The sequence below is a fragment of the Argiope bruennichi genome, chromosome X1 (genome assembly GCF_947563725.1).
Source record: "Argiope bruennichi chromosome X1, qqArgBrue1.1, whole genome shotgun sequence".
Classification (NCBI taxonomy): Eukaryota; Metazoa; Arthropoda; class Arachnida; order Araneae; family Araneidae; genus Argiope; species Argiope bruennichi.
The window spans coordinates 34,513,267-34,539,984 of record NC_079162.1 but is presented as its reverse complement, the minus strand read 5'-3'; the positions used below and the strand labels follow the sequence as shown (position 1 = coordinate 34,539,984).

The following is a 26,718-nucleotide window of genomic DNA, read 5'->3' as shown; positions in this document are numbered from 1 at the left end:
AATTATACAAAACAGGATTATTTTTTTTTTTGAAAATAAAGTCAAAAAATTGGGAACTTCGAAAGTTTATAGAAAGTGTGTAATTGAATATTCATAAATTGATCTTCAAATAGAAATAAATGTTTTTCGTGTAAAATGACACTAATGCAATCTGTCAGGGCCAAACGTCCTCCTGTTGATGTGGTGTGGAAGTTTGGAGAGGAGGTGCCAGCTCAGGTGTCCTCGTCATCCGACCGCGGTTCAAAATTTCGAGGTAAGTCCCAAAATAGCCCTAGTGTTGATTTAAAACGGGACGTTAATAACTAAACTAAATTAACTTGTTAATGAGAATTGGAAAATTTTGCTACAATTACTACCTTAATAGCTCAAAATAAGGAGTTTTTGTTAATTCCATAGAAGTCAAAGTTACGATCAAAGTTAGCCTTTGATCATAAGTTAGTCTTTGATAGTAAAGATAGTCAAAGTTAGTGTTCTTTCAAATATTTTATTTTAAATATTTGCTTTAAAAACTTTAAAAAATGTATTAAGTGAAATAAATATGTATGATTCTATGTGAAATAGCTATTCTAAAAGCAAAGCTATAAACCTTCGAGTTCTCGCTCTTAATAAAGTCTTGTTATTAATTTCTGAAATTCCTTAAAAGAATCTCAAATTTATTGTTTCAGCCTGTTTCTGAGCTAAAGCTGCGCTGCATTGCAGCATTGCCTGGACTTGTCTCGAGTTTTATTGACAAGGAATTAGTTTATCTGAACTTGTCTTTGAATTTTTTCTATCCCAAAGTCTTCAAGACAAAGTAAGTGTATTATCGTAACATTCCATTATTATTATTATTTTTTTCATATTGCACTTAACATATTTCTGAATGATATGAATTTTGTCTTGTAATAGGCTACAGCAAAGCAATAAAATGTAACTTTTATAAATCAATACAGTTAGTGATAAATTTCCACGTAGTCTGAACTTGTATAGTCTTTTTGATGCTTGTATTGAAGTTTAGAAGCAACATTGGATATTGTGGGGGGGTAGGGGTCCTGTGGTATTTGTATGAGCAAAATGTATGTGATCCAACTTGCTGTCGACATTCATACAGAGAACTGATTTAAAAGAGAAATTTGAATCTTTTTTACTATTGATTCTGTAATAGTATTTTTAAATGCAGTTTTTGAAAGAATTACATTTTGTATTCAGCTATATTTGGAAATATTGAGTTGGCAATTTCTGGCATACAAATTCAAGATATTCATTTTTTCTTTTCATATAATGACTAGCATTCGTTCGGCTGTATCTCCCCACATGAGAGCACGGGTTTAAAGTAGGCATATTTGTTTGTACTAAGCAGCCTCATTTGATTGTTTGAAATTTTCGATTAATAATGATTTTAAATAGTATTACATATGAACATCAATATAATAAGACAACACTAAGTCATTCTTAATTTATATTTGGAAACCCATATTTGCTTTACAAACGAAATAGCTTTCATATTCGATTGAGGCGACTATTACTCTTTCTTCTGTCGAAGTATGGCGAAAAAATATCAATTCTCCCTCAATGTATATTTAATATCGAAGGAAGACTATACAACTGGCATAAATTTTCCGGCCATGAAAATCCTACATCTATGCAATAGCTTTATAACTCAGCCAGTGGCGGACGGTAAATTAGGCAGCTGAACTGAGGAGAGCCGCAGCCAAGTCTATTAAAACAATATTAGCTTTTTGACCAAATAAATAAACTTGTAAAAAGTACAAGTTCTTTGATTTTAAAATTAATTGGTCAGGTTCCTGATTTTACTGTATTCGTATTTATAAGCAACGAGCATCTGTCTAAATATTATGTACAAGAATGAATACCACCCAATCATGTGTTACAATAATTGAAGAAGTACATTTGCATTTTCAGAAATTTTCTGAAATAAAAAGCTAATTTAAAATGAATGAATTAATAAATAAATAATTAACATTTAAAGTTTAAAAATTGTTGAAATATGAGACTAAATTCGTCAATTTATAAAACGATGGGCCTCATAATTTGCAAAATGACTACCTCCATCACTGTTTATAAAGATTGTGTACTTAAATAATAGTGTTTTCAAATTCAGAGTAATTCAGCGAAGGCACATAAATATGCCAGACCGGAATGTATATGACCAGAAATATTATATGATGAGTTAGAGATTTTCATCCAGTTGTATGCTTATCTGGAGGAACTCGGAGGAACACTTACGGAAATGTAGATGTAATGTTGTTAATAGGAGAAAATCGAAAACTTAGATTAAAATAATTTTTAAAAAAAACATAAGATTTCTTCACACGTTCGTGTGATAAATGAAAGATGTGCTAATCTGAAAACCTATTCACGAAATGAACAGTTTCTGATTTCCGACGAGGTCATTGGTTTTAAGGCTGCTGGGCTGACGAAGAATCCGGCAAAAGCAGGCCGATTAAGATTTTACTAGCTAATCGTCAAATAAATTTGTACAAATTCTATCATTCAGTAAATATTAGAATAATTTTACTGCTTAATCAAGCATAATTGGTCATATTAATATATATTATTACTTAGTTATTACAGTACATAAAAAGCATTGAGAATCGGCTTAAATTGTATTGTGTACAAGCCATAGATGCCTCACAATCATAATAGATAAATAAATAAAAATCTACATATTTCTACAAAGTTTCTAAAATAAAGAAAATTAAGCTAAAACAAATTGTTGTCTTGTCACATGTATGCCTATATTATACGTTATCATATTTTAAATATAAAATGGCATTTAAAAGTGAAACTAAATTGACTAATTAATTTGATTGGCTAATTGACCTTTCAATTTCAAATGCTTTAAATTGTCTAAACCCGCCATTGAGCTCAGCAGTCTTATTCATAGCAAAATTTTATTGCAACACTTTTTCATGAATTGATAAACAGCATACATCACATTTTCAAATTCCATGCAAGAAAATTCTTGTAGTTTGTATATTTTTAGAATATCACTGCAGTGAAAATTCCTAGAAGTGATTGTACAAAACAAAATTCGTTTATTGTTGGGAAAAATTGCCTTGAAAGGTTTTAGTCAAATGACAACTGTAGTAATATTTACTCTTAATGCACACGTGCAGAATGCTTTCCAGCTTATATTATATACATATGAGTGGAGAAGATTTAGCAGAGCAATTGCGCAACTGTAAAAAATATAGTATTGAATAAGAAAACATTTTTTTTTTTACTTGTGGATTTATATTTGATTCCCGATTATGAAAATGAAATTGATATTTTCGGAGACAAATTTTATTTTTTACAATGAAATGAAATTAAAAAAATTTTCTTGATATATGTTCAAAAGAAGGATACCATATTTCTGTGATAGAATTATGTATGCATTAAGTGGCAGCAAAAATGATGATTAAATAATTAATTGTCGGTTAGAAAAATGATGCATGCTCACATACCATATTTATTGATTATCTACTATGAAATTAAAATTAAATTTAGTTTTGTTGCTCTACAATTGAAAATTCCTTTATGAAATAGATATTCCTTCAATGTAGATATTCACAGTAAAATGAACTTATTTCCACTTTTGTAGAAGGTACCACTAAATGCATTTTCAAGTCAGGAGGATTTCCTTATGAGAAATATCCTTAAGACAGGCTCCAGGTTTAAGTTCTGAAAAAAAAATGAATGATATTCCTGTTTTCGAAAAAGAAATTTGGAGATTTTTGTGTAAGAGGCATGTGTAATTGTCGTGTAATGAATATGTAAAGGCATAAGGCGTTTTATGGCATTTTCTGTGTCACTGACTATATTTTCAATTATCGTAACAAAACTGTTTCGTGTTTAAAAGTATGAAAATTTCATTTTTTTAAAGGAAAATCATTTTAGAGATGGTACATTTCTCCCGTATACTCTCATAAATAAGTGAAGCTCCCATAGACATCATTGTCAATGATAGATTTCGATTAATAAGTGCCTAGGGTCGCTTAAAGCGTGGAGATACAACAAAAGGTCGATTAAAAATATTTATAAACCAAGTTGCTTAATAAATTTGTAAAAAAATACAAATTGTTTGAATTGTAAAATATTAAGATAGTACTAGCAATTCTTCAAGGATAATTGGTCAAAATCCGATCTGTTTCTTCACAATCGGTTATTACAGGACATATATGAACACCGAACAACTGGTTAAATGAAAATAGATGCAAAATGGATATTTTTTATTATTACTGTGTAACCGTAATTAGTCTTTTTGGGTTTTATCATCAGTTCTGCTGTATTTTGCTTAGCTTTTGGACACATTTTGTTTACTTCTCTTTTTATTGCGGAAAGCCTTGGTTTCAGTTATAAGGGCAAAAAAAAAAAAAAAACCACCGCGATTTGTGCGAGGAAGAATGTGCTCATGTTATGAATGAATTAATCTAAAAAGGTTGGAAAATGACGTTATTAGGACTTAAACTTTATTTTTTGTGATTTTTTTTCAAAGTTAGGCTTAGCGATGCAAATCCCCCGTCCTGTGGGGCTAATGGAAGTCTGAAAAGTGCATCCCCTGAACTACATTCTTAATTGGGCTTTTTTTCCTTTTTGCACACGTGATAATGAGTAATGTATCCCTTCCCTAGTAAAAATTAAAAAAAAAAAATCTAAAAATGTATTAATATAATAAAAAAGAGAAATGAAATGGTAAATAATTTTTATAAGGCCTCGTCCCCCGGAAAATTGTAAATGTGATACCGAAATTTATATCGAAAGATAATTTAAATATGACGCAAATCTCAAATCTCTTAAAAAAATAGATTCAAATATTAACAATCTTTTGATAGTCAGTAAAAGAAACTGAGAACATTTTTTTTTACAAATCTTTGTAAATTTTTAAAAATGAAAGAAAGGGTCAGTATCAGAATAAAAAAAGAAATTAAATAATACTTTAATTTCCTTTAATTCAAAGTAAAAATTAAAGAGTCATTTTAAAATTAGTGCTTTTGCATGCTTTCTAGAAAACTACTTGTTTTCTTAAGCTTCAAACTATAGCTTGCAGAGCATCTTAAAGTCTTAAAACTAAAATAATACTCCAAGCAATTTAGAATTCCATCGGCTTGTTTATTCTTTAGCAGCTAGTAATTGTACAGAGGTTCCGTGGACTGACTGGCATCGAATGAATACAACTGCTGCATATGGAATGCAGCTAGCATCGCAAAATACATGAAGGCTAAAGGAAGAAACATTGCTGCTAAAAAATTTTCTTTGAATTTTCACAAGATGTAACATTTTAATTTCTTCTATCCATTTAAGAAATTTTTCCTTCATATCCGGTGATACTTCCGAATCCCAGCTTTATTTCGATCGCCAACTCTCTTGCAATAATATTTTAGGTTGCAAAGAGACTGGACAAGTAAAATCAATCTGATGAAAAATTCTATTGGCATAAAATAAAATCACCCGTCTAGTAATTGTATCGGGTGGCATTTCCAGTAAAGAATTGTCACAAAAGAGCACATCTGATTTTTCTCACAAAATTCCTAAAACAGGAGTTAGTTTGGGATCTCTCTATATCATCTCTATAAAATTTGGACCTTTCATCAAACAATCATTCAATGTGAGATTACCTCTTGACTTGCATGAAGCGTCAAAAACTGGCCGCACTTTGGTGGTGGAATCATTTTTAAATACTCCTCGATGAAGTAGGTAGTGACCAGGACCCTCATTAGAATCTTCTGTAATACCTTCTTTCTTCCACTTTTCGAAGACAGCATCATAACACTCGAATTGATTGCTCTTTAACAACTTCATGCTAGTAGAAAGGAGAATTTTCCCAGCCATGTCTCTATTTTTAGGTAGTTCATCTTGACTGCGCATCCAGGGAGGCTTGACCTCATATCTTCCATCCCCGTCAATTTTTACCTTTCTGGAAAAATAATCAAAAGCTTTACTTTCTTTGTCTTTTCAATTAACAGTCTCACATGGGTCCATTATACCTAGAGTTTCTAGTCTCCACAGGTCTGAAATGTCATTACTTTGAATAAAAAGAGATAGAGAGGAGTTTTTGTTGAAAACAGCTTTTGGTTTTTCCATTACACTCCAACCCAAATAGGTTTCGACAGCAATCAAACCAGATGACAAGGGACATATATTTCTTGTGAAGAGAATTCCAGCATAACCAGCTCCTATCAACAATTCTATAGGCATCGATCTTTTCCCAACATCAGTAAATTGGATACCTTTATTCTGTAGCTCCTTGACCCATGGACCTTTTGTATGCTAGAAATATAACCACAAATAATATCCTGATCCAAAACTTGTATTTTTCAAAAATAATTTTTCTTCAAACTGCTCATTGACAGTTCATAACAATTATGTTTCTTCTTGGAACTAGCACCGCCAAATACTGCATGCGTTAAATTTTGACATCGTTCTGTGGTTATTTTCATTTGATTTACAGTAGACTTCAAAATATATGATCTTTGCGATCCTGTATCGAATAATGCTCTTACCACTTTGCTTCTTCCACCCGTCTCAATTAATACTAAAAGTGTTTTCAAAAGAATTTCCGGTTCACTTTGATTTGATAACACTAGATTTCCATCAGTGTTGAGACATGCTGCAGCGTTAGGTTTGGTGTTATTGAATTTTTCAGGACACATTATTGTCCAATGTCTTCGCTGACAAAGCATACATTGAACATTAGCTTTACATTTTCTAGAAACGTGTCCTACCTTTAAACAGGCAAAGCAGGCCTTATTCTTCTTTAAAATATCTTGTTTTTCTCCCAAAGACATTTTTTGTGCTTTGAAACAGTCTTCAGAATTATGGACTTTTCCACAAAATATATATGATTTCAATGATTTTGCTTCACAAACCAAATCAATTTCCGTGGGAACAGGAGGTTCGAATTCTCGATATTTTTTACTCTGCCACCGAGTTTCTGTGGAATAAAAGCCTGATTTTGCCATCAAAATTCTCTTTTCCCTTCAAATTCCGTTCGGATAAATAATAGCAATTGCGACAGTTTGTCGCCATAAGTATTTGTATCATCTACTTTATTTACCACTGGATTCCGTAGCCATACTCTTAATAAATTTTCAGGAATGCTTTTCCAGCTAGTGGAATCTTCCATAGAAGCATATTGTTCGTAGTTAATCCAATAGACTCTAGTCACCTTAAATATGACTCTAATTTATCATAGAGTTACATTATATTCAATTTTGAATTCATATTAACAGCATTTTTTACTACCCATGAAAGTAGTTCTCTTACATAGTATTAAACAAGAAGTTCTTCAAGGCCAAATCTAGCCTTCAGGCTGTCAACAACTTTAGCATAATTTTTTTGCAGTTGGTGGATAACTATCAACTATTTCCCGCACTCTACTGCCTATTATTGTGCTCTGTATGAGATATTGAAATTTTACTTCATCGCCGGTGGTAACGTCCTCGTGAATTCTGCCAAATTCGCTCCAAAAGGTAAGCCAATCTTTAACTTCACCGCTAAACTTAATTCTATTTCGGGAAGTTTTAATTTAGCTTACTCTATATTAATTGATTCCGGCGCTTCGGATATAGAAGAAAGTTTTTTTAAACATGTTTTTACATGAACCCGTGCAGGATCTAATTTTTCACGATTATTTTTTCTATTTTTTCATACTTTTCTTCATATTCTTCAGATTTAGCAGCTACTAATGCTTTACATACGCTGTCATCAAATTCTGCCAGATTGGTAGCAATTCTTTCTAAAGAACAAAGTTTTATTTCAATATCATCACGATTTAGATTTTCCTAATTCAACTAGGGATGACGAATATTTTCAGAGCAGTTATTACGTAACCAATATCAAAAATTCACAAATATAAGTGATCAGTACTTTTCAAAAAGGGGTGTGATTCAAATCCTTGATACGATCTTACTGCTGATATTTCGATTGCAGGTTTTGGATCACGATAGAAAGTAACAATCAATACGATATCACTGAAATTTGCCGGAGCGGTGACGATCTGTCCAATAGAAGCTCTCGAAAGAAATCTGTGATTGGATTGAAAAGTGAACGGACCGGTTATTGGAATTATCGTATCGTATCATTGAATTGCATATCACTGAAATTTATCGGAGCGGTGATTTCACCGGAAAGTGCGAGGCTTCACTGGAAAGTGCGAAGTCACCGCTCCACTTTACGGGAGTGACCGATATTCGTATTTGATGATGCAATATTCCATACAGATCATTTCTAATTGCTCGCGACATGATTGACTTTGATTACATGTACTCTGTTTACTGCTGGCGCTATCTATTGGTAGAATATAGGACTAAAGTAAAAATTTTAAAGAAATGACATATATTTTTGACTCATCTTTTCCAGAAAATGGTTCACTCTAATAAATTAAATAAATAGTTTTGAGAAAAAAAAAATTTAAGAAGTAAGCTTAAACAGATAAATTAATTCAATCACACGTTACTTAAATTAGTAAATTAAGTATTAATTACAATTAATAAATTTTATATTTAATATTAAGCAATATTTTTTAATTAATAACATGATTGAAATAACAGATATTTGGAACGCATATTTAAAAATAACAATAGCAATATTATTTGTTATTCAAAAAATCGTGGATTATGCATTTCTAAATTCAACGACGTTATTACTGCATTATAACGTTTCGTAAAATTCGTCCTGACTGGACTACAACTTTTCACAGATCTTCCATATTCGAAACCGAAAGCAACGAAAAACGAAAGTTTAATTTACTGACATTTTTCGTCAATCACACCCGGGTCACCACAATTTTGCATGCTTTCAAGAAAACTACCTGTTTTCTTAAGCTTCAAACTATAGCTTGCAGAGCATCTTAAATTCTTAAAACTAAAATAATACTCCAAGCAATTTAGAATTCCATCGGCTTGTTTATTCTTTCAACATAACAGCGTATCTTACAAGTATTGCTAGATTCCAAAAGGTTTACAATTGATCATCAGCTATTATACAAAAAATAAACGAAATAATTTTAACAAAATATGTGTATCAAAGAAAAAATAGTTTGCTTTTACTTTTTAATAATATTTTAACAAAATAAAAATAGAAGCAGTTGTAAAATTTCTGCAAAAGGAATCGTCTGCTAAATGTCTATTAACATATTTAGATTATAATATTTACCGAACAAATGCATATTAGAGAAATTGCGGTTGCCCGCTTGACAGTTTTGTCTTTTGTAATAGTGCCATTTTATATCTCTAAACCTGGTACGAACTAGTAATAGAAGAAAAAAGAGCTACAGATTACTTATAAATACTAGAAATTTTATCTGAAATAGTTATTTATGATGATTTAACAAAGTATTTTAAATCTCTACGGTCTCTTCGATTTATTTTTGTGCATAAATATTAAGGATATTAAAGAACCTCAAAATGATAAAGCATTATAAATCTTTTATGATTCCATAGTATTTTTTAAAATAGCTTTGATCCAGCTGGAGAAAAACAGATAGGTCTTTGTAATTTAGGTCAAGCTTCGGCTCTAGGGTGTCATCAGTTAAATAATTGATGGCGCTGAATTCAAGCATGTTGCATATTGACATTGTAAAGTTTATTCCTGTAATTTGGCATTGTCAATTAATTTCAGTATTTTTCTCAGTTAAGCGGTGAAGCGGCTGTTAGTTGTATATATATATTTTTAAAGATTTGGCGAATACATACGCCAATTCTATTCTGTTAGAACCATAGTTTAAGAATTTTTAGTGAATTTATTATCATCAGATGTTTCAATTTTTAATCTTCTGAATATATTGAAATAAAGGTATTACGATTTGATTTGGAAAACTTTTTTATTAAATGTGTTTAAGTGTGTGCGAATTCTACTTAAATTTGCAATATTTTTTTTATGACAATTTATTTTTATTTTGAGCACTTTTATATTTATAATACATCTGTTTTCTGTCAAAATTGAGAATTTCGTACCGCGCCAAATTCAAATGAGTTAAAAAACGCCGGTACTTTCGTTTTCAAATGATTTAGTTACAAATTTGCGAATCTGATATTATTGTTTGCTTTATGTAAAGGCAATTATTTAGTATCTTGCTATAGAATAAAGGAAAATCTTCAGTAAGTGGTTATTATTTTCTTAACTGAACGAAAGTCCCAGGAATATTATTGTTGTTCTAACATATGTTATGTGTATAAAATTTTTAAATTTCATTTTTTAATATTTCATAGTTGAATACTTTTTCAGGAATTTCCAACTCCCTATTTCTGGTATAAAAATAAAGCTTGGCGCTATTTTTAAATATCCAAAATTATTTATTTTATTTAAATTATTCAAACTTTTCTAAGAATCTCAATAACCTAAAAATACTATTTGTTTCTTTATAAACTTTTATAAAATATTATTGTGAGCAAAAAATATATAGAAAAAAATACCAGAAAATAATTGATATGGATGTAGCATTTAAGAAGTTATAGCAGAAATTATAAAAATTCCTTTTAGTTGAAAGGAATTTTCTTTTCTCAAACAGCTGTACATAAAAAGGAACCAGATAAATTGCTAAAGTTTTGTTTATGTATTTAAAATTCACAGTTAAGTTCTAAGAAAAAGTTGGCCTTTCTCTAATGATTAGCATGCTCAGATAAAATATTACTAGTTACTTTAAAAAAAAAAAAAAAAAGTTTTTTGCATTTAGGAATCTTGTTTATTAACTTTAGAAGATAGCAAAATGTACAAGTAAAAATGGTAATCTGTTTGTTCTTGTAACATATCTTAATTTTTTTTTTTTTTTTTTTGACATTATGATTCCTAAAAAATGGCTAACAAAATTTTGGATAACTCTTTGTTATTAAAGCACAGAAATGCTACATTAGTTTTCTAGACCTTTTTCATGTGTATCTACTATTATTAATTGTACCTTCTTCTTTAGGTTAGTGTATTTTGTATTTTCTTTTCTACTGAATCTAGATTATTAATCAAATGAGATCTTACTATTACAAAAAGAAATAAGACTTTTACTGAATTTTGTAATATTTTTAATTTGTTTTATCTAATTATTAGAAACTATGATTTTATTTCAAGAAAGTTATTAGCATATTTAAATGTCTATCGATATTAAGCTTTGTTTTTTGTTAGATTTTTCATTTTATCCGAGTTTAATCTGTATTTCTTTGTAAATATTTAAAGGATATCTTGTATGGTTTATGTAAACTTATTTAATTCAAGTATTTTTTTTTAATCTGGACAGAAATTACTTTGTGAAATTTTAAAATGTTTGCAGCATAAAAAATAACTTGTTAATATTATTAATCATTATCCATTCCTCTGATTATAAATCAATAGCATCTCTTAATCGATGAAATATCACATTTACTTGGAAGAAAAAGTATTGTGAACAGAAGCCTGAATTGAAAATGTCATTAAATATTTTTTCTTTGCAGTTATTAGGATTAAATTTTTGAATATTTATCTTGAATGGATTTTCAAAAAGCAGAATTTAATTACGACCCATGGTAAAGCTTATTTTCTAGTAAATTTTTCATTTATTTGGAGGGGGGATGTTAGTTTGCATTTCATGTTTCTATTGTATTTTTTTAAAGCTTAGTTATTTATTTTAAATATTGACCAGTAGATTCTAGTGCTTATGCTGTATAAGAAATTTAAAATGAAAATATGTAAACATGAACTACTAAAAAAATTCATTTGAAATTTAAAGAAATATCATTGTGAACAATTGTTTGTTAAGTGTTGAATAAAATTGATTTTAATTGACATATTTATCATTTTGCAGAATTTTTGTGAACCCGGCACAAGCTAAGAATCTGTTCAGGAGCATACGCCGGAAAACAAACCTCATTCCTTCCTTCCTTCCTATCTAAACCTTCTACTTGAAAAAATTTACATTCAAGTTTAGTTTACCAGATTAACCAGTTACCAGTTTAACATGGAAAACCTGAAAAAAGGGTAATTATGAAATTTATTTTATTTCTTATTATTGGCTGTCTAACAATAAAAACAAACTTATGTTGTTTCAAGAATAACTTTTATATTGCATTCTATCATAGTTTTTCTTTATCTAAGCATTTTTTAGTATAAATGCTTTCAATTATTAAAAGCTTGCATTAAAAATTTCAATAATTATTATTGTCTATTTAGATTTTAATTTTGAATTTGAAAATTGTTGAATTGGATTTGAGAGTTTTTGTGTTGTAATTCATATGTATTTTGTTCTGCCTAGCAAGAAAAAATTTTATGTTTAAATAAGCATATTTGACTAATAAAACATTTGATATATCATTCTTTAAAAATAACCGAATTGCTTAAATGTTTAACATTCTTTTATAGTAGTCAATTTTTACATTTATAAAAGTTTATTTATTCAATATTTTATAAATTGTTATACCTTCTATCTGGAAATTTATTATAATTGTTCATAAAGTAAGGATGAAGTATATTTTAATAAAATTTTCTCAGTCTATTTCTTATTTTTAAATTATTTATTCAATGCCTGGAATAGTAATATAATGCATTCCTTTCAACAACTAATTTATAAAAATTTTTGGCAAATAATTACTTTAATTAATAAAAATGTTTTTAAAATATTGAATGATAAACATTTAATTTCCTCGCTGAATAATTTTTTTCCTATTTTTGGTTTCCTACTTCTTGGACTAATAATGAACTCTCAAACAACCATCTTTGAAAAACCTCATATTTGTTTTTAATATATTTTTTAGTTAACGGTTTATTAGACATTAATTGTATTTAAAATTGGTTGGATAAATAAAATCTTTCACTCCTCATCTGACAGGGATACAAATTCTGTTTCGAAACACTCCTCGTGTAGTTTCAAAATAAGGCACTGATCTATTTAATCTTTTTCTGTGACATATTTGTTTTCTTTCATATTCAAGATGTTCTGTTATTCTACGATTTATTTCCAATTCAATTAATATTGCGTGTTATTTTTAGACATAGTTCTCAAAATCGTGCTTTTTTATAATTGATTGTGCTGAAACTCATTCCTTTAAGTGCTCGCATTACTTGCATTGCTCGGACCTATTTGTCCTTTGATCATCTCCTTATATAGTGGCCTGGCACCTAAAATATGTGCACAGAATTAATTTGGATAATATTCTAATAATGAAATCTTAAATAAATGATGGTTGAAAATGTAAGATAAGAATGTTTGTTTTTTGTTCATACTAATCATACAGGGTATCCTAAAAAAGACTATTTTCTTAAATATTGCAATTTACCATACATTTCTAGCTACAAAGTTTCATTAAATAAGGTATGCAAGTGTATTGAGACACTTTTACTTCTATACAGGTTTGTAATAATCTACAAAAATTAAATTTTTATACAGCGCCCATTATTAAAAAAGGTGACAATTCATAAAATGTTTTACTTGCACATATCTATAAGCACACCATGCTGCTATCTACAAAATTGCTGAGATATTGATTACTAATCAGTGTAATACTGTATAAAATGGGACCATCTCATAATATTTTGAAAATGCGTCATTCCTCATTAATACAAAAAAAGCTGCCATTTATAATTAATCACCTGTATGAAGAGTTACACATTTTTATTGTTCCAAAAGTAATTTTTCTGAGAACTGATCTTTTTATCTTAATGTGGCTTTCATATGTTTAAATTACCATCTCAGGAAAAAAGTATTGTATTCTACCTGAAGTACAACCCAATTGCAGAAGTCTAGACATTGGTTATGATCTAATTTAAGCTGTCCATTGAGTCCATGAATATTATATGGATGTAAGCTATTACATTGAAGTTTTCTTTATGCTATTATTTTTCAACACTCAGTTCTGAACTGACTATTCATACAATAGCATAAGGATGTTTGAAAAATGAGTCAGAATGTTAGTTTCTGTATTGCTTGTACAGGGTGATTATAAATTAATATCCTTAATGTGCAAGCTATTAAAAGAAAAGTATAAACTTGTTGTTCATCAGAAATTGCGAATAACAGTTACAAATTTAGATTGAACACATAAGTATTTATTATAAGCACTTCCAAAATATGTATGATATCATGGGTAATATAACTTATCCCATATTCTTTCACATCTTTTGTGTTATGAAAGCCTGCAAATACAGTGGCTCTCAAAATCGAATGTACACCACTTATGTTCTTCTTTAAACATCTAATGCAGCATTCTAAAATGTTAATTTAAAGTTAATACTTATAGAAATTTTAAAATATATGTTAAGCAAGCAAACAAAAATCAGGAAATGTTAACCACTTAATTAGTTAATTTTTTATGTTGAAGTTCCAAATTGAGTATACAATTAAAAAAAATTTAAATTTGGTCGCCAGTATGTTTAGATAAATATACCAATATAATAAATTTTATGTTGCTATGTACCATAATTTCATATTCCTGGAAAATAAGTGTTTTTCAATCCTCATAATGAGCTTTAGATCTGAAGCAAGCATTGATACTCAGTCGTTGATGTATACAAAAAAATCATCCAAAATTATAAGTCTGAATTAATAACAAATAAGCCTAGTAGAAGACGAAAAGCAATTGCCAGTTTGAAGACTAAGAGAAGCATTACAAGAAAAAAGCATTACAATAAAAATTGCCACAGCCATGGGCAGGAGTGTGTCACCTGAGACTATTAGAAGAGTGCTCGGGAAAACTAATCGTCATGGTAGGATTGCCAGGAAAAATCCCCTTCATTCCAAAGTCAATAGAAATGAAAGGATTGCCTTTGCTAAAAAAGGCATACATCAGAGCTGTGAGATTTTTAGGAAACATTTGAGTTCAGTAATAAAAGTGAATTCAATGTTTATCAGTGTGATGATCGGTGCCATGTATGGAGAAAGCCTAATTCTGAAATACTTCCACAAAGTACAATTCCCTCTGTTATGAATGGAGGAGGTTCTGTCCTTGTATGGGGTTGTATGTCTGCAAATGGAGTGGGGAGTTTATCGATGGTATAGTGGATAAAATGAAATATTTGGACATGCTGAAGAAAAATTTAAAAAAAATTGCACAGACTAAATTTGGGATCAAATTTTATTTTTCAAAAAGGCAATGATTCCAAACATACTGCCAAAATTGTGAAGCTTTGGTTATTATACACTTGTAAAACGCAATTGCATACTCCATCACAGATCTCAATGTAAATGAAAATTTGTGGTCAGAATTGTAAAATTCTGTTCAGCAACATGACTTTAGTAATAAAGAACACTTAAAAATTATGCTACAAGAGGAATGGGCCAAATTAACATCCCAGGCAGCACAAACTCTTGTTTATTCAATGCCATAATGTTTGGAAGCTGTTTTAAAAGCAAAAAAAAAAAAAAAAAAAATGTACAATAAAATATTAGGGTGGTTTTTTTTTTTTTTGTTACTTTGTTAAACTAGTTGTATACTCAATTTTGTTGCTAAGAAATATCTTATTTTGACATAAAGTTTGTTATTGTAAATATTATCATTCTTTTGTTATCGTTTATAAGTTTAATAGGCTTCTTAATGTCTTTTATCATTCTTTTAGCTCTTAAGCTTAAATGTGAATTCAATATTCCATTTTTATATTTTTGAGGATAAGAATGTGCAGTGTATACTCAATTTTGGAAGCCACTGTATGCATGCCTTAAGTTCATCATCTGTTGGTAGCAGTGAAAAAAACACCTGTTTTTGATGTAGTCCAATAAAAATCAAATATTGCCATAATGCATATCTGCATCTTTTTAAAGCTTCACATGGGTCATGCAGAAAAAAATTGTGGGATAAGTTAATTGTACTGTTTCTATATCCTTCGTATTCCTGAATGGGGTCACACTGCACTCTTATAAGTGTGTTAAATTTAAACTTTAAACTTAGTCTTATTTTGTTTATCAGAAATAAAATAAAAAATATTTCAATTTCTCTTAACAGATGTGCAAAATTGGGGTATTCATTTATAATCTTCCCTAGTTTATCCTTATCCTCCTCGCAGGAAAGCAGGAATTCTGTTGTTTAAATTTACAGAACTGTTCTGTAAATGCATTTCCTTGGAGGATACCTGGGAATAGGAAAAAGTGTATTCTTATTCTGCTAAACTAGCAATGGGATTAAATACTGCATAATTATTCAGAATTTCAAAATGCTCTTTGTTATCAAATACATCATTCTTCAGGAAAGCTTAATACCATGCATACAATTTTGGCAAAATAATTTTATTTACTTGTTCTCATATTCTCTTACTTCTCCAAGGTATGTTAAATTGAATTGTATGAATAATTGATTTTTTTTGAATTTTTCTTCTTTTTATTAAGTCAAAATTGCAACTGTCGATCATTCAAAGGGGACAATAGTATATGTAATTAGCAAATTTCTTTCAAATCGTGATGATTGGAGGATGTACTACTAGACAAATATTTGCATGTGTCAGCTTTTTTGTAGTATAAGAAATACCTTTTCAAATTTTTAGATACACATAAAAATACACATGTATTGGATGTATGATTCACATGTATTTGTGTAGTTGAATGTAAGAACAGCGTACTAATCGACACTTTTCTCTATAGGAGCTGTATAAAAAGTAAATGTTTTTTAGCTTTTTATTGTCAGCTTCCAAATAAATCAGTGTTTCTACATAATTATCTGCCTTATTTAATAAAACTTTGTAACTTGAAGTATATATCTATGGGTAATATTTTGGAAAATGTTCAATTTTTCTAGGACATCCCATATATAGATCAGTGTCCTTTTGGTTGGGTTTTTGTTTGGGAACCATAGTGTCAATGGATGAAAAGTAAAGATATACAAAGTGGTGTACTGGGTCTGGGTTTTACTTTTCAGAAAACATCAGGGGCATAACCAAAAGCATTTACAATTTTATCATTCTATTTTGGAAACACATAAGGTTTTAAAAAATTGCGCATTGCCTCTATAAAAATAAAAATGAAACTCGTGAATCATTTGTACTCTATAATATTGCAAACTGCTGAATAAATTTTATCAAATTTTACTCACAAATATTATGAATAATAAAATTTTGGTGATTTCTTTGTCACAATCGATTAGACATTAATTTTTTATTTTATCTTTAGTGCTGGCATTCCTATTGAATAGAACTATTGTAGATGTTTTAAATTGTTTTACTTATTTTCTTCCAAATTACCTCTCACAATGTTTAATAAAATTGTACCATTCTTAAATTATTACTAACTTTTGCAAAATTAGCTTTCGGCAATTTTTAAAAATCGTTTGTTACTATTTGTCATTTAAATTGTCAGTGAAGAAAGTATTATATTTTGTTATGATTTATAAATGAATTATTTGCATTAAAAATGTTACAAACTTTTAGAAATGCACTTATATTTGTGCACATTTAGGTACTGTTATTAAATATATTTTTATTTTCTTGTCTGAGTTTTTACATAGCATGCTTAATAACATTTGATTAGATATAGTAACTATAGCTTTTATAATGTAATAAGTATTCAAAATCTTGTTTACATGTTGAAAAATAAGGGGCTATTATACTTTTCATTTTTTATTAACAAATGACATGAAAATATTTACAACCCAAGCAATGCCAGGTGTACCAGTAAGTAAATATCAAAAATAAGTATCAATAAGTTTAAATGAATATATTTTAATCTAAAAGTTGATATACATTACTCTAATTATAGTACACATATTCTAAAGTTATTATTGACACTAAGAAATGCCAAATATAAATATTGCTTTTATGATTAAATCTTTTTTATATCAATCCTTACATTTCCTTGGTATAATTTCATAATGTGAAATGAGAAATGAATATTTATGCTAAATGGCTTCTTCACATTTGATTGGAAGGGAATGGTAGTAAGAAAATTCTATTAAGTTACTTCTAACACTCAATGATAATGCAAAAATGGAAAAAAATTACACTGAAACTTTTTAATGCCTGGAAACAGAGTGAAAATCTTTCTATGTGACTCAAGTGAAATCGAAATTTCAATGAATATGATCTTTGATATAGTAAATCATAGATGAGCTTTGTATAGTAAAGATAGCACAAATCAAAATTGCACGTTAAAATCTAATACATGCATATCAGGTATGTCACTAAAAGATTTTCTCTAAATGTATTGTATACAGAGAACATACTTGAAAGGCCTTTATTCATTTTAGAATATAATGTTTTTAATTCAAGTAATTGCATTCTGTTTATGCAAAAGTTTATTCGTTTGTTATTTTTGATACTTCTAATTGCATCTTTCTTGCTGCTTTTTCTGTGGTGTTATTCCATCGATGTATTACATTTATTTTGCAATTGTTAGCAATTTAATTTTTGTAATGCTTGTTATATAGCAAATTCATTCTAAAACTGAAATACAAATCAAATTTCTGCCCTTACTCTAGCTGCTAGACATTCATGTGAAGATACACAGACAATTAGGCTTCATAGAAATGGTATAAAACATCAACTGATCAATGCACTTTTCTCTCAGAAAATATTGAAGAGGATTTCTTTAATTCTAGTTAAAATTCAAAAATATTTAAATTCATATACCTTTTTATCTAGAAAAAATATTCAAATTTTAAGAGTTTTAATAGAGATGTTTCTTCATACATGTTTGTATTGCTGAAATGTACCATTTTGTTTAATGAAAATATTTGAGAAATTTTTTTTAGATAAATCTGAACACACTAGGAAAAAATTTATTAGAGTACTGTGTAATTGCAATACTAAGCATTTTTTGTGCAGCAAATTATTGGCAATTATCTGAACCCATGATTATACTCTTTCTCTAATATGAAACTTATGACTTTAACTAAAGTGCAGTTTCTATTGTTTATGGGTGATAGTGAGATTGACAAGGTTTGCTGAATGCCAAATAATATAATTAGAAGAAAATGCTTTTCCAGTCTAAGTTTTCGTGAAAATTGGCATTATGTAGTCTCACTTTTATCTTATGTAACATCCATTTTCTCGTATACGAAATATACAAACAAAAAGTATTGTATTCGTCACAAAATTCAAATTCGAGATTTTGACAAATTCCCATGTCTTCGAACTCCCTGAATCCAAAAAACATATTTTTGTCTGTTGCACTGTCTCTGAATACGATAAATGAAAAAGCTTTGAATTTCGCAAATGAAATTTAGTATCTGGACTTTATGCCAAATTTGTGAATTTCTATCTTCAATGAAATGCATTTACAGGAAGTTTGTCTGTCAGGTTGTCTGAATGCAAATGAAACGTAAATGAAAAGTGCAAAACGTAAAAAATAGTAAAAGTTATAATAAAATTTGTCAAATTTTCATCGTCTGTCGTTCTGTACTTTTACAGGCAAAGCAATTACTCAAAAATGCTGTAAATGAAATTTGTCATCTTGTGATTAAAATTGTAGTCCTGTGTCAAATTTTGGTTTCAATCATTCGAAAAAATAACCTGTCCAAAATTCATATTCGGGTTTTTTTTTTTTTTTTCATTAGAGTGTTAACACCATGTCAACAATTAATCGCCCACTAGATACAGTTAAAAATCTCAGATTCATGCCAAAGATCGATATTTTGTAGCTATTTTTCGAGTAACTAATTACCAGTGTCATGCAGTTAATGCACAAGTACCGGTTTTCATTAGGAGAGACCGGGCTATTTGGCACTCGGCTATTACCGCAGTTTAAAGCCACTAAATGTCAATAGAAGTAGGAACAGAGTGAACAGAAAATATGACTTCATATACTCAGAAGTCTGCAGGCCCATATAAAACAGACACTAGAGGTCAAATTGTTATTTTTTGCTTGAAAAGTAATTATTTACTACTCTTGATTTTCTTCTAGAGTATACAATATTAGCAATGAAGTTTATTACATGTTACATTTAATATTTTGACATCCGTGAACGTATTCATGAGAATATCTTCTAATTCATTTAACATTTCTGAAAAAGAAAATGGAATCAAAATAAAAATGGCATGACGGGGTATGTTGTCACCATGCAGGGTGGTCTTGTGTTTTGAATGTTGTCGACGATTAATATTTTTTTCAGAGTCCTGGTTAGAAACATAAAAATTCAGCTTCAAACAAATTGAGCTTCGACTCCTAGGACGCTATTTTGGAAGCAGTAAGTGATATTTCATAAAGAATTGCTGCATTCAAAGACTGCTAAAAGTTTAGGATATCTGTGCTTTCCCTAAAAACGTCATTGCCAAAAAGCGTCAAAAGCCAGGAGTGCCTGTCAGCTACCTGCCAACACGAAAATTTTCCAGTTGTCAGAAGGAAGCAGCTCTCTCAGAATACGTAAAACGAACTTAAGATGCTTATTTTAGTTTCAGTCCGAAAGAAGTACATATATTTACTTACCAATTTGCCCTTTCATTAAAACAGAAAGTGCCTGATTCATGGAAGGGAAATCAATAAGTAGGCGAGGACAGCTTATTTTTAAAAAGTGACTTCCTTATCCATTAGAAAGTCTGAAGCAACGAGTCTCAGTCGGGCTACCTCATAAAACAAACGTTGCTGCATTTTTTTTAACGCTGTGTTACAGCAAATAGTTTCGAACTTGCGAACATATGGAATATGGTTCAGATATATTCCATATTCTACAGCGACTGCTCTCCCATTGACTACCAATGAGATCAATATAACAACCGACTTTGCAACTGCTTGAATAAGTCCACTGAACCCTGACATATTTCCCAATTCCAAATTTCTTCCACCTAACGGGGATCACACTTAAGCCACATCTAATCTATCTTAGTGACTCTTCGTTTTTGGATTGCATCTGATCTAATCTGATGCCTACTGAACCCGACGAAACTTCCCCAGCAGAGTATGAAGGAAATGGTATTCAACTGCTGCAGATGTTATCATCTCCAGATTTTTAAGTTTTGGTCCCACACACTGTTTCACTGTTGGAAGAACTATGGCCATTATCAAAGACTGGCACAAGACGAGGAATAAGAAAAGGACGAAGGAAGAGGCAGATTCTATTTTGACAGATATTCCCGTGATAGATGCACTTCAAACAATAAATAAGCCGCTATGATAAAAGGATTAAAAACAACTATGAAATCCAAGACAAAAATCGTACGCAATAAAAAAAATTGAAAAAGCCAAGCTAAAAATGGGAAAGTGGCGGAAGAGCAGAGAAAGGAAATGAAATTCAGGAGGCAAATCTTTCATTATGTGAGTGAAGAAGAATGGGTGTCTCCCGATGATGATTTTGCTTTCTATTGTGATTTAATTGAGGACTTGGATTATTTGAATTTAAAATAGATCCAGAGGTTAATGATTTTGTATTAGTGAAACTGTTAATTAAAGACGAAAAAATTTCAAAATTTTTCGTAGCTAAAGTTTTGAACCAAAAGAGCCCCTAAGAATGAAAGGTGAGTTTCCTTAAGAAATGTTCTAAAATGACGAAAGCATTTATTTTTCCTAATAACGCTGAAATAGCAGTTGTCTCAAGGGTTGATTTAAAAACGTTTCTGCCACTGCCTTTGGGTAGTGGGGCAACAAAGATATAAGAATATTTTTGCAATTTGAAGTCGGTCTCGGTTCGATTTATTTTGATTAAATGTTCCTAAATTTGAAAAAGAAAGTGCATTTTTTTAAGTTAAATTCAACTATTTAAACTTTAGTTCAATAAAAGTCCCTAATTAAAACATTTAAAAAAATTGTTTTTAGATAAGTACCTACAGTATAATTAAGAAAAGTACAAATATATTATGCCAACTTGCCCCGTGTATGGTACCAATGTAACCCGGCCCCGGAGCAATTTGATACCAATGAAGTTAGCACATTCACCTCGTTATTGCTCGCTTATTTTTTAACCTTATTGTTATTAATTCCATTTTATACTAGCCAAAGGATGTAAGAATGTATTAGAATACATATTACCTATTTAATCATTACCAAAAAAAAAAATTAAAAATTCCCAATCAAAATTAGTGCCAACCTGCCCCGGTCACCCTATTATTTTTCTTTTTCGAAGCTTGCAACTCATATGTGTGGAACTTTGAAAATAAAAATCTTAGTACACTTTATCATCATGGTCTTTTCAAGGTCCGCAAATTTATGCGGATGGGGCGAGAGTAACACCTTTATTATAAAGTATGAAAAAAAGTTTAGGGAAAAACCACTTTCGTTAACTGTTTAGATGGCATGAAAAATATATTTCCATCATGTTTATGATAAAATTATAAAGGCGAAGTGCAGCAACTCCACGTGGCATAGACTCAACAAGGTGTTGGAATTTCCCTGCCGAAAATATTGAGACATCATAATTGCGAAAATGTTGCCGGTGCAGGATTTTGTGCACGAATTGACCTTTCGATTATGTCCCTTAAATTTTCTATGGGTTTGATGTCTAACTATATATGTGGCCAAATAATTCGCTATATTTGTCTAGAATGCTCGTCAAATCAATTCGCAAATAGTTGTGGGCTGGTGACATGGTTCATTGTCGTCCATAAAAATTTCATCGTTATTTGGGCACATAAAGTCCATGAATGGCTGCAAAGGGCCTTCAAGTTTGCATAATTGATAATTTATTTTAGAACATTTTAGATTAAACACAGCAAAATGAATTCATTTAAATTATCATTAAAACATAGCTTTATCATCAAAATATATTAAATGGAGTAATAAAATTAATAAGAATTAAAAATCGAAAGAATACATTTAAATGCAATTTACAAGAAACGACATAATTATACTTAAAAAAAAATTGTGAATAGATAAAGATTTAATTTTTGCATTCATTCTTAAAAGTTTAAAATTTTTTTCAAAAGGAAATGAAAACAGCGCTTTAATTTGAAACAGAACTATTCGACAAATAAATAATTGAGGTCAAATAAAAAAAAATAACCACTAATATTTTCTTTTCTGGATGTAATAAATTAATAGAGTAAAAAATAATAAATTTGAAAGTACTAAATTAAAATGAATTTTAATTTAAATATTGTATTTTTTAATAATATTTTTTGCTTATCGCCAAAGAAATTCTTACTAAACCATATTTTCCAATAAATTAATCTCGACATTCAAGAAGTTGAAATTTATTATGTTTAAATTTTATTTGCATCACTTCTGTCCTCCATTTAAATATAAAGTAAGAAATGAATAATTTTATACTGACAAAAATCGTGGTAGTATAAGATGTTAAGTAGTGCTCATTAGTCATTAAAATTAAATGTATGGAATATATGTAAGGTATATTTTGCATCCAAAGAATTAATACTTAATGCGTAATTTAATAATGCTTCGATGCCTGCATTTATCTCCGTTTATGATTATATGTAGTGTTACAGATATGGCTAATTAATTTTATGAAATTCGAAACTTTTGTAAGGAACATCAATAAGTTTTACTAGAAATAGGCCTTTTTCAACAGAATATTTAGTTCGTTATGCATTAATAATAAAAAGAAATAATTTGGCCAATATGTTCATTAAATTAAATAATTGCAATTCTTCGAAGTATTAATAGGAAATAAATTTTTTCATTTTTCATTGAAAAATGAAAAAAAAAAAAATGTATCGTTCTATGAGCCGATGAATAAGAATTCTAGCTTGCCTTAAGGTCAGCGATACTTCGCCCGATTTAAAAAACAATGACTATTAATAAAATATCATAGTACTAGAAAGCTTTTTTTAATTTGATTTGATATTTTTGTCTGCTGCCAAAATTTTTCATATATTCTTGCATTATAACAACGCGGAAAAGAAGATTTGATACAAGAAATGCTTAGTCAGTAACATTTGAATGTCAAAAAACTGTCGGTATTTTGAAAATGTAAATGCGCACATAAATGCGTCGTTTGAATCGATACAGAAAACAATACAATTAAAAAAAAACTATTCATAGGAATGAGATGATATTTTGCATATTATATAAAATATCCATATTCGTTGATTGTGCCCAAATTTATCTTTTTTTGTGTATTAAAAGTTGCTTATTAATAAGCATATATGTAGAATTCCTTATATTTTCATAAAAAAATTAATATTAGAAGTTCAAAATTTTATTAGCTCATGATTTCGAAGCAAATAGACCTACAGTGATTGTTTTTCGGGTATAACTTTTATCATAGTTTTGAATTTTGATGAGAAAAATGGAATTTGAAATCAGAAATTTTGAAGTTTATTTTTATTTCAATACATGGATAGCCGCTTAAGAAATTTCTAATGCAAAAAATCATGCCTATATTAATTCCTTTCCAAGGATAAATTTTTTATGGTATAATAAACGATGTCACAATAAATTTGAGTAATTTTTTTTTCTGCAACTGTTCTGCCATGCATTGAATACTTTGCAATTGCAATCTTTACCAAATTATGTGAAAAATACAGAGCTGAAGTTACGTTAAAGGAAGTGAAAGAATTTTCTAATGTCTTTGATTTGTGGGATGAATTTTTTTGTTTTACTCATTTTAGTAAAATTTAATTTTTTCAAATACTTATTGGCATCTACCAAAATAAAACTGTGTTGTGTAAATGACTAATATGCATAATAAAAATAAGCCATTTACATGCAAAACAGTTTTTTACAGTTTATGCATATATAATTATTTACTTATAATTCAGTGTTGCATTTTCTACACTTGAGAAAGAGGAATAAATTATTTTAATCATATTCTGGAGAGTATTTATTCATATTACAATGTTTATCTTGTGTTGTTTAGGGCACCAATGAATGATTCAAAATTTATTTCAACGTTTTTTCACTTACCTTAGTTTTATTCTGAAATAATGTTTGATTGTTAAATTTTTTTTCTTTACATTTACTTACTAACTTAGAATAGAACTTTGGAATTTTCGTAAATTAAGATTGAATTACTGAAATTTCAGCACTTTTAATCTAATTTATGATCTTGAATTAATAATTTGATTCTCGTGCATCTCCTTTGAAAAGTTGTTTGTGTTCCATTCTCTTTCTTTTTTTTTTCTATATCTTTCATGCCCTTTTTTGTCGTACTTGGTTAAAATTCCTTGTCCACACAGTTTGATACTGGAAAAAATGCATCGGCATCTGTCGCTTAGAGAATCGCAATCGATAATTTATTATATTTCTTTACTATTGTCCAAACTGTAAATGAAAGGATTCTTTGCAAGATGGCTCTACTATACAATGGTGCAGACTTTACAAATAGTTCTGTCATTTCATGAAAAATTTAGTATTATTTTTCCCAAGCTTTTAACCACAAAACTATTTTTCACTTCACTATCAGCTTTTTGGAACCGAAAAAACTTTGTTTGCTTCATTTACTTTACTGTAATAAATTTCATGGTAATCGAAGCAATCCTTCTTGTCTTCAGAAAACTGTTTATTTCACAATTACTATTAAAACTTTATTTTGATTTTTCAAAAAAATACTTGTCTTTCCAAATTTATTTTTATTTCTCATTTCACATTCGTTTTATCTTTTGTTTCTTTGTTTTTACTACATTTTCTAAAGAATATAGAATGTATAGAGAAATGTTCCTATCTAATTAAATAGATCTGAAATTATTCCATTAGTTTTTATTTAGCGATTCTGCCACCTTAATAAAAAGTATTAAAATAGTTTGTTGTTTTGTCCACCTATTAAAGTTTATAAATTTACTCTTTTGTCTTTTTTTAGACCAACTGTTAAAGAAAAATATATCGAATCGAACTCTTATCCCTGCTCTATTCGATTTGCAGAATGTGGTACTCTCATTTTCCCTTCATTCTTTTTGTTTTTGTCTTTGTAAATATTAACATTTTTACTAGAAGTTAATATTCTTAACTACACCTAGTTCATTACTGGTCTGCTTTTTGGAATTCAGTTGAATTAAACATATTGTAGAAATTTCTAATATTTATTTCTAACACCGTCTTCATCTTGCAGGAATTACAATGTATACGAACATGCGTCCACAGAAAATAATCCTTCGGCTATTCAAGGAGCTGAAGGAGTATTCTCCAATAGTGTACATTCTCAGCAGCTGCCATCTTCATTTCAGCAAGCAAGACCTGCTCATAATGTAAATGATTCCGAAGATGGAGAAACTTTTCTTGAACCTTTTGTTGCTTCAAAACATCTTTTTGATGTTTTTGAAGCTATGAATAACTCTAAAACTACATTTCAACGACTTCCATGTTTCCGTAATATCACAGGTGTGCCCGAGAAGTATAGCGAGTCAAGAGTTTCTTTAGTGGCTCAAACTGAATTGTCTACGATTCCGATGCTACCTGCTAATATGCAACAAGTATCGGATCAAGTACCAAGGATTTGTCCGCAGTTTAAAACGATGTTATGTTTTCATTATTTGAATGGTAATTGTTCTTTTGGTAGTAGGTGCAAATTTGCACATGGTGTGGATGAATTACGTTGTCGAATCAGACATCCTAAGTACAAAACAAGAGTTTGTGTGAATTTTATTAATGTTGGTTGGTGTAAGTATGGAGATAGATGCGTATTTATCCATCCAACGGAAGTACTTCACAATAATCTAACTTCACTTCGTAGATTAGATTGAAGGTCACTTCGTAATCTTCAATCTAATGGTAAAACATCAACTCAGCCCAGCTGAAATGTTTCTCCACCAAAACTCACTCTTGGCTTCTTTGTAAAAGACAAAGAGGATTCTTAATTTTTAAAGTTGTATCTCCATACTTACACACCTTGTAGAAGAAATCTTAATTTTTTTATTTTTATCCACTATTGATTACTTTAATTTTTTATATTGCTATTTAGATGTGTAAGTCTCTTTCAAATAAAGAATTACTTCAATAATACCACATAATGGTAACTAATTTTACTTTCTTTTAAA

The 26,718-nt window shown here is 29.4% G+C and overlaps 1 protein-coding gene across 3 annotated transcripts; it reads left to right on the top strand.

The window, feature by feature from the left end:
* The first annotated feature begins 202 nt into the window (after positions 1-202).
* Positions 203-26,718, top strand: LOC129959047 (mRNA decay activator protein ZFP36-like). 3 transcript variants are annotated; one of them, XM_056071834.1, is made up of 5 exons: positions 203-253; positions 666-793; positions 7,327-7,454; positions 11,753-11,925; positions 25,794-26,718. In XM_056071834.1, exons 4-5 carry the CDS (start codon positions 11,906-11,908, stop codon positions 26,422-26,424), a joined length of 651 nt encoding a protein of 216 aa, XP_055927809.1. In that variant the 5' UTR covers positions 203-253; positions 666-793; positions 7,327-7,454; positions 11,753-11,905; the 3' UTR covers positions 26,425-26,718. The 3 variants fall into 3 exon arrangements, with proteins under 3 accessions (XP_055927809.1, XP_055927812.1, XP_055927810.1); XM_056071837.1 differs by lacking the exon at positions 7,327-7,454; XM_056071835.1 differs by lacking the exons at positions 203-253; positions 666-793; positions 7,327-7,454 and adding an exon at positions 9,634-9,777.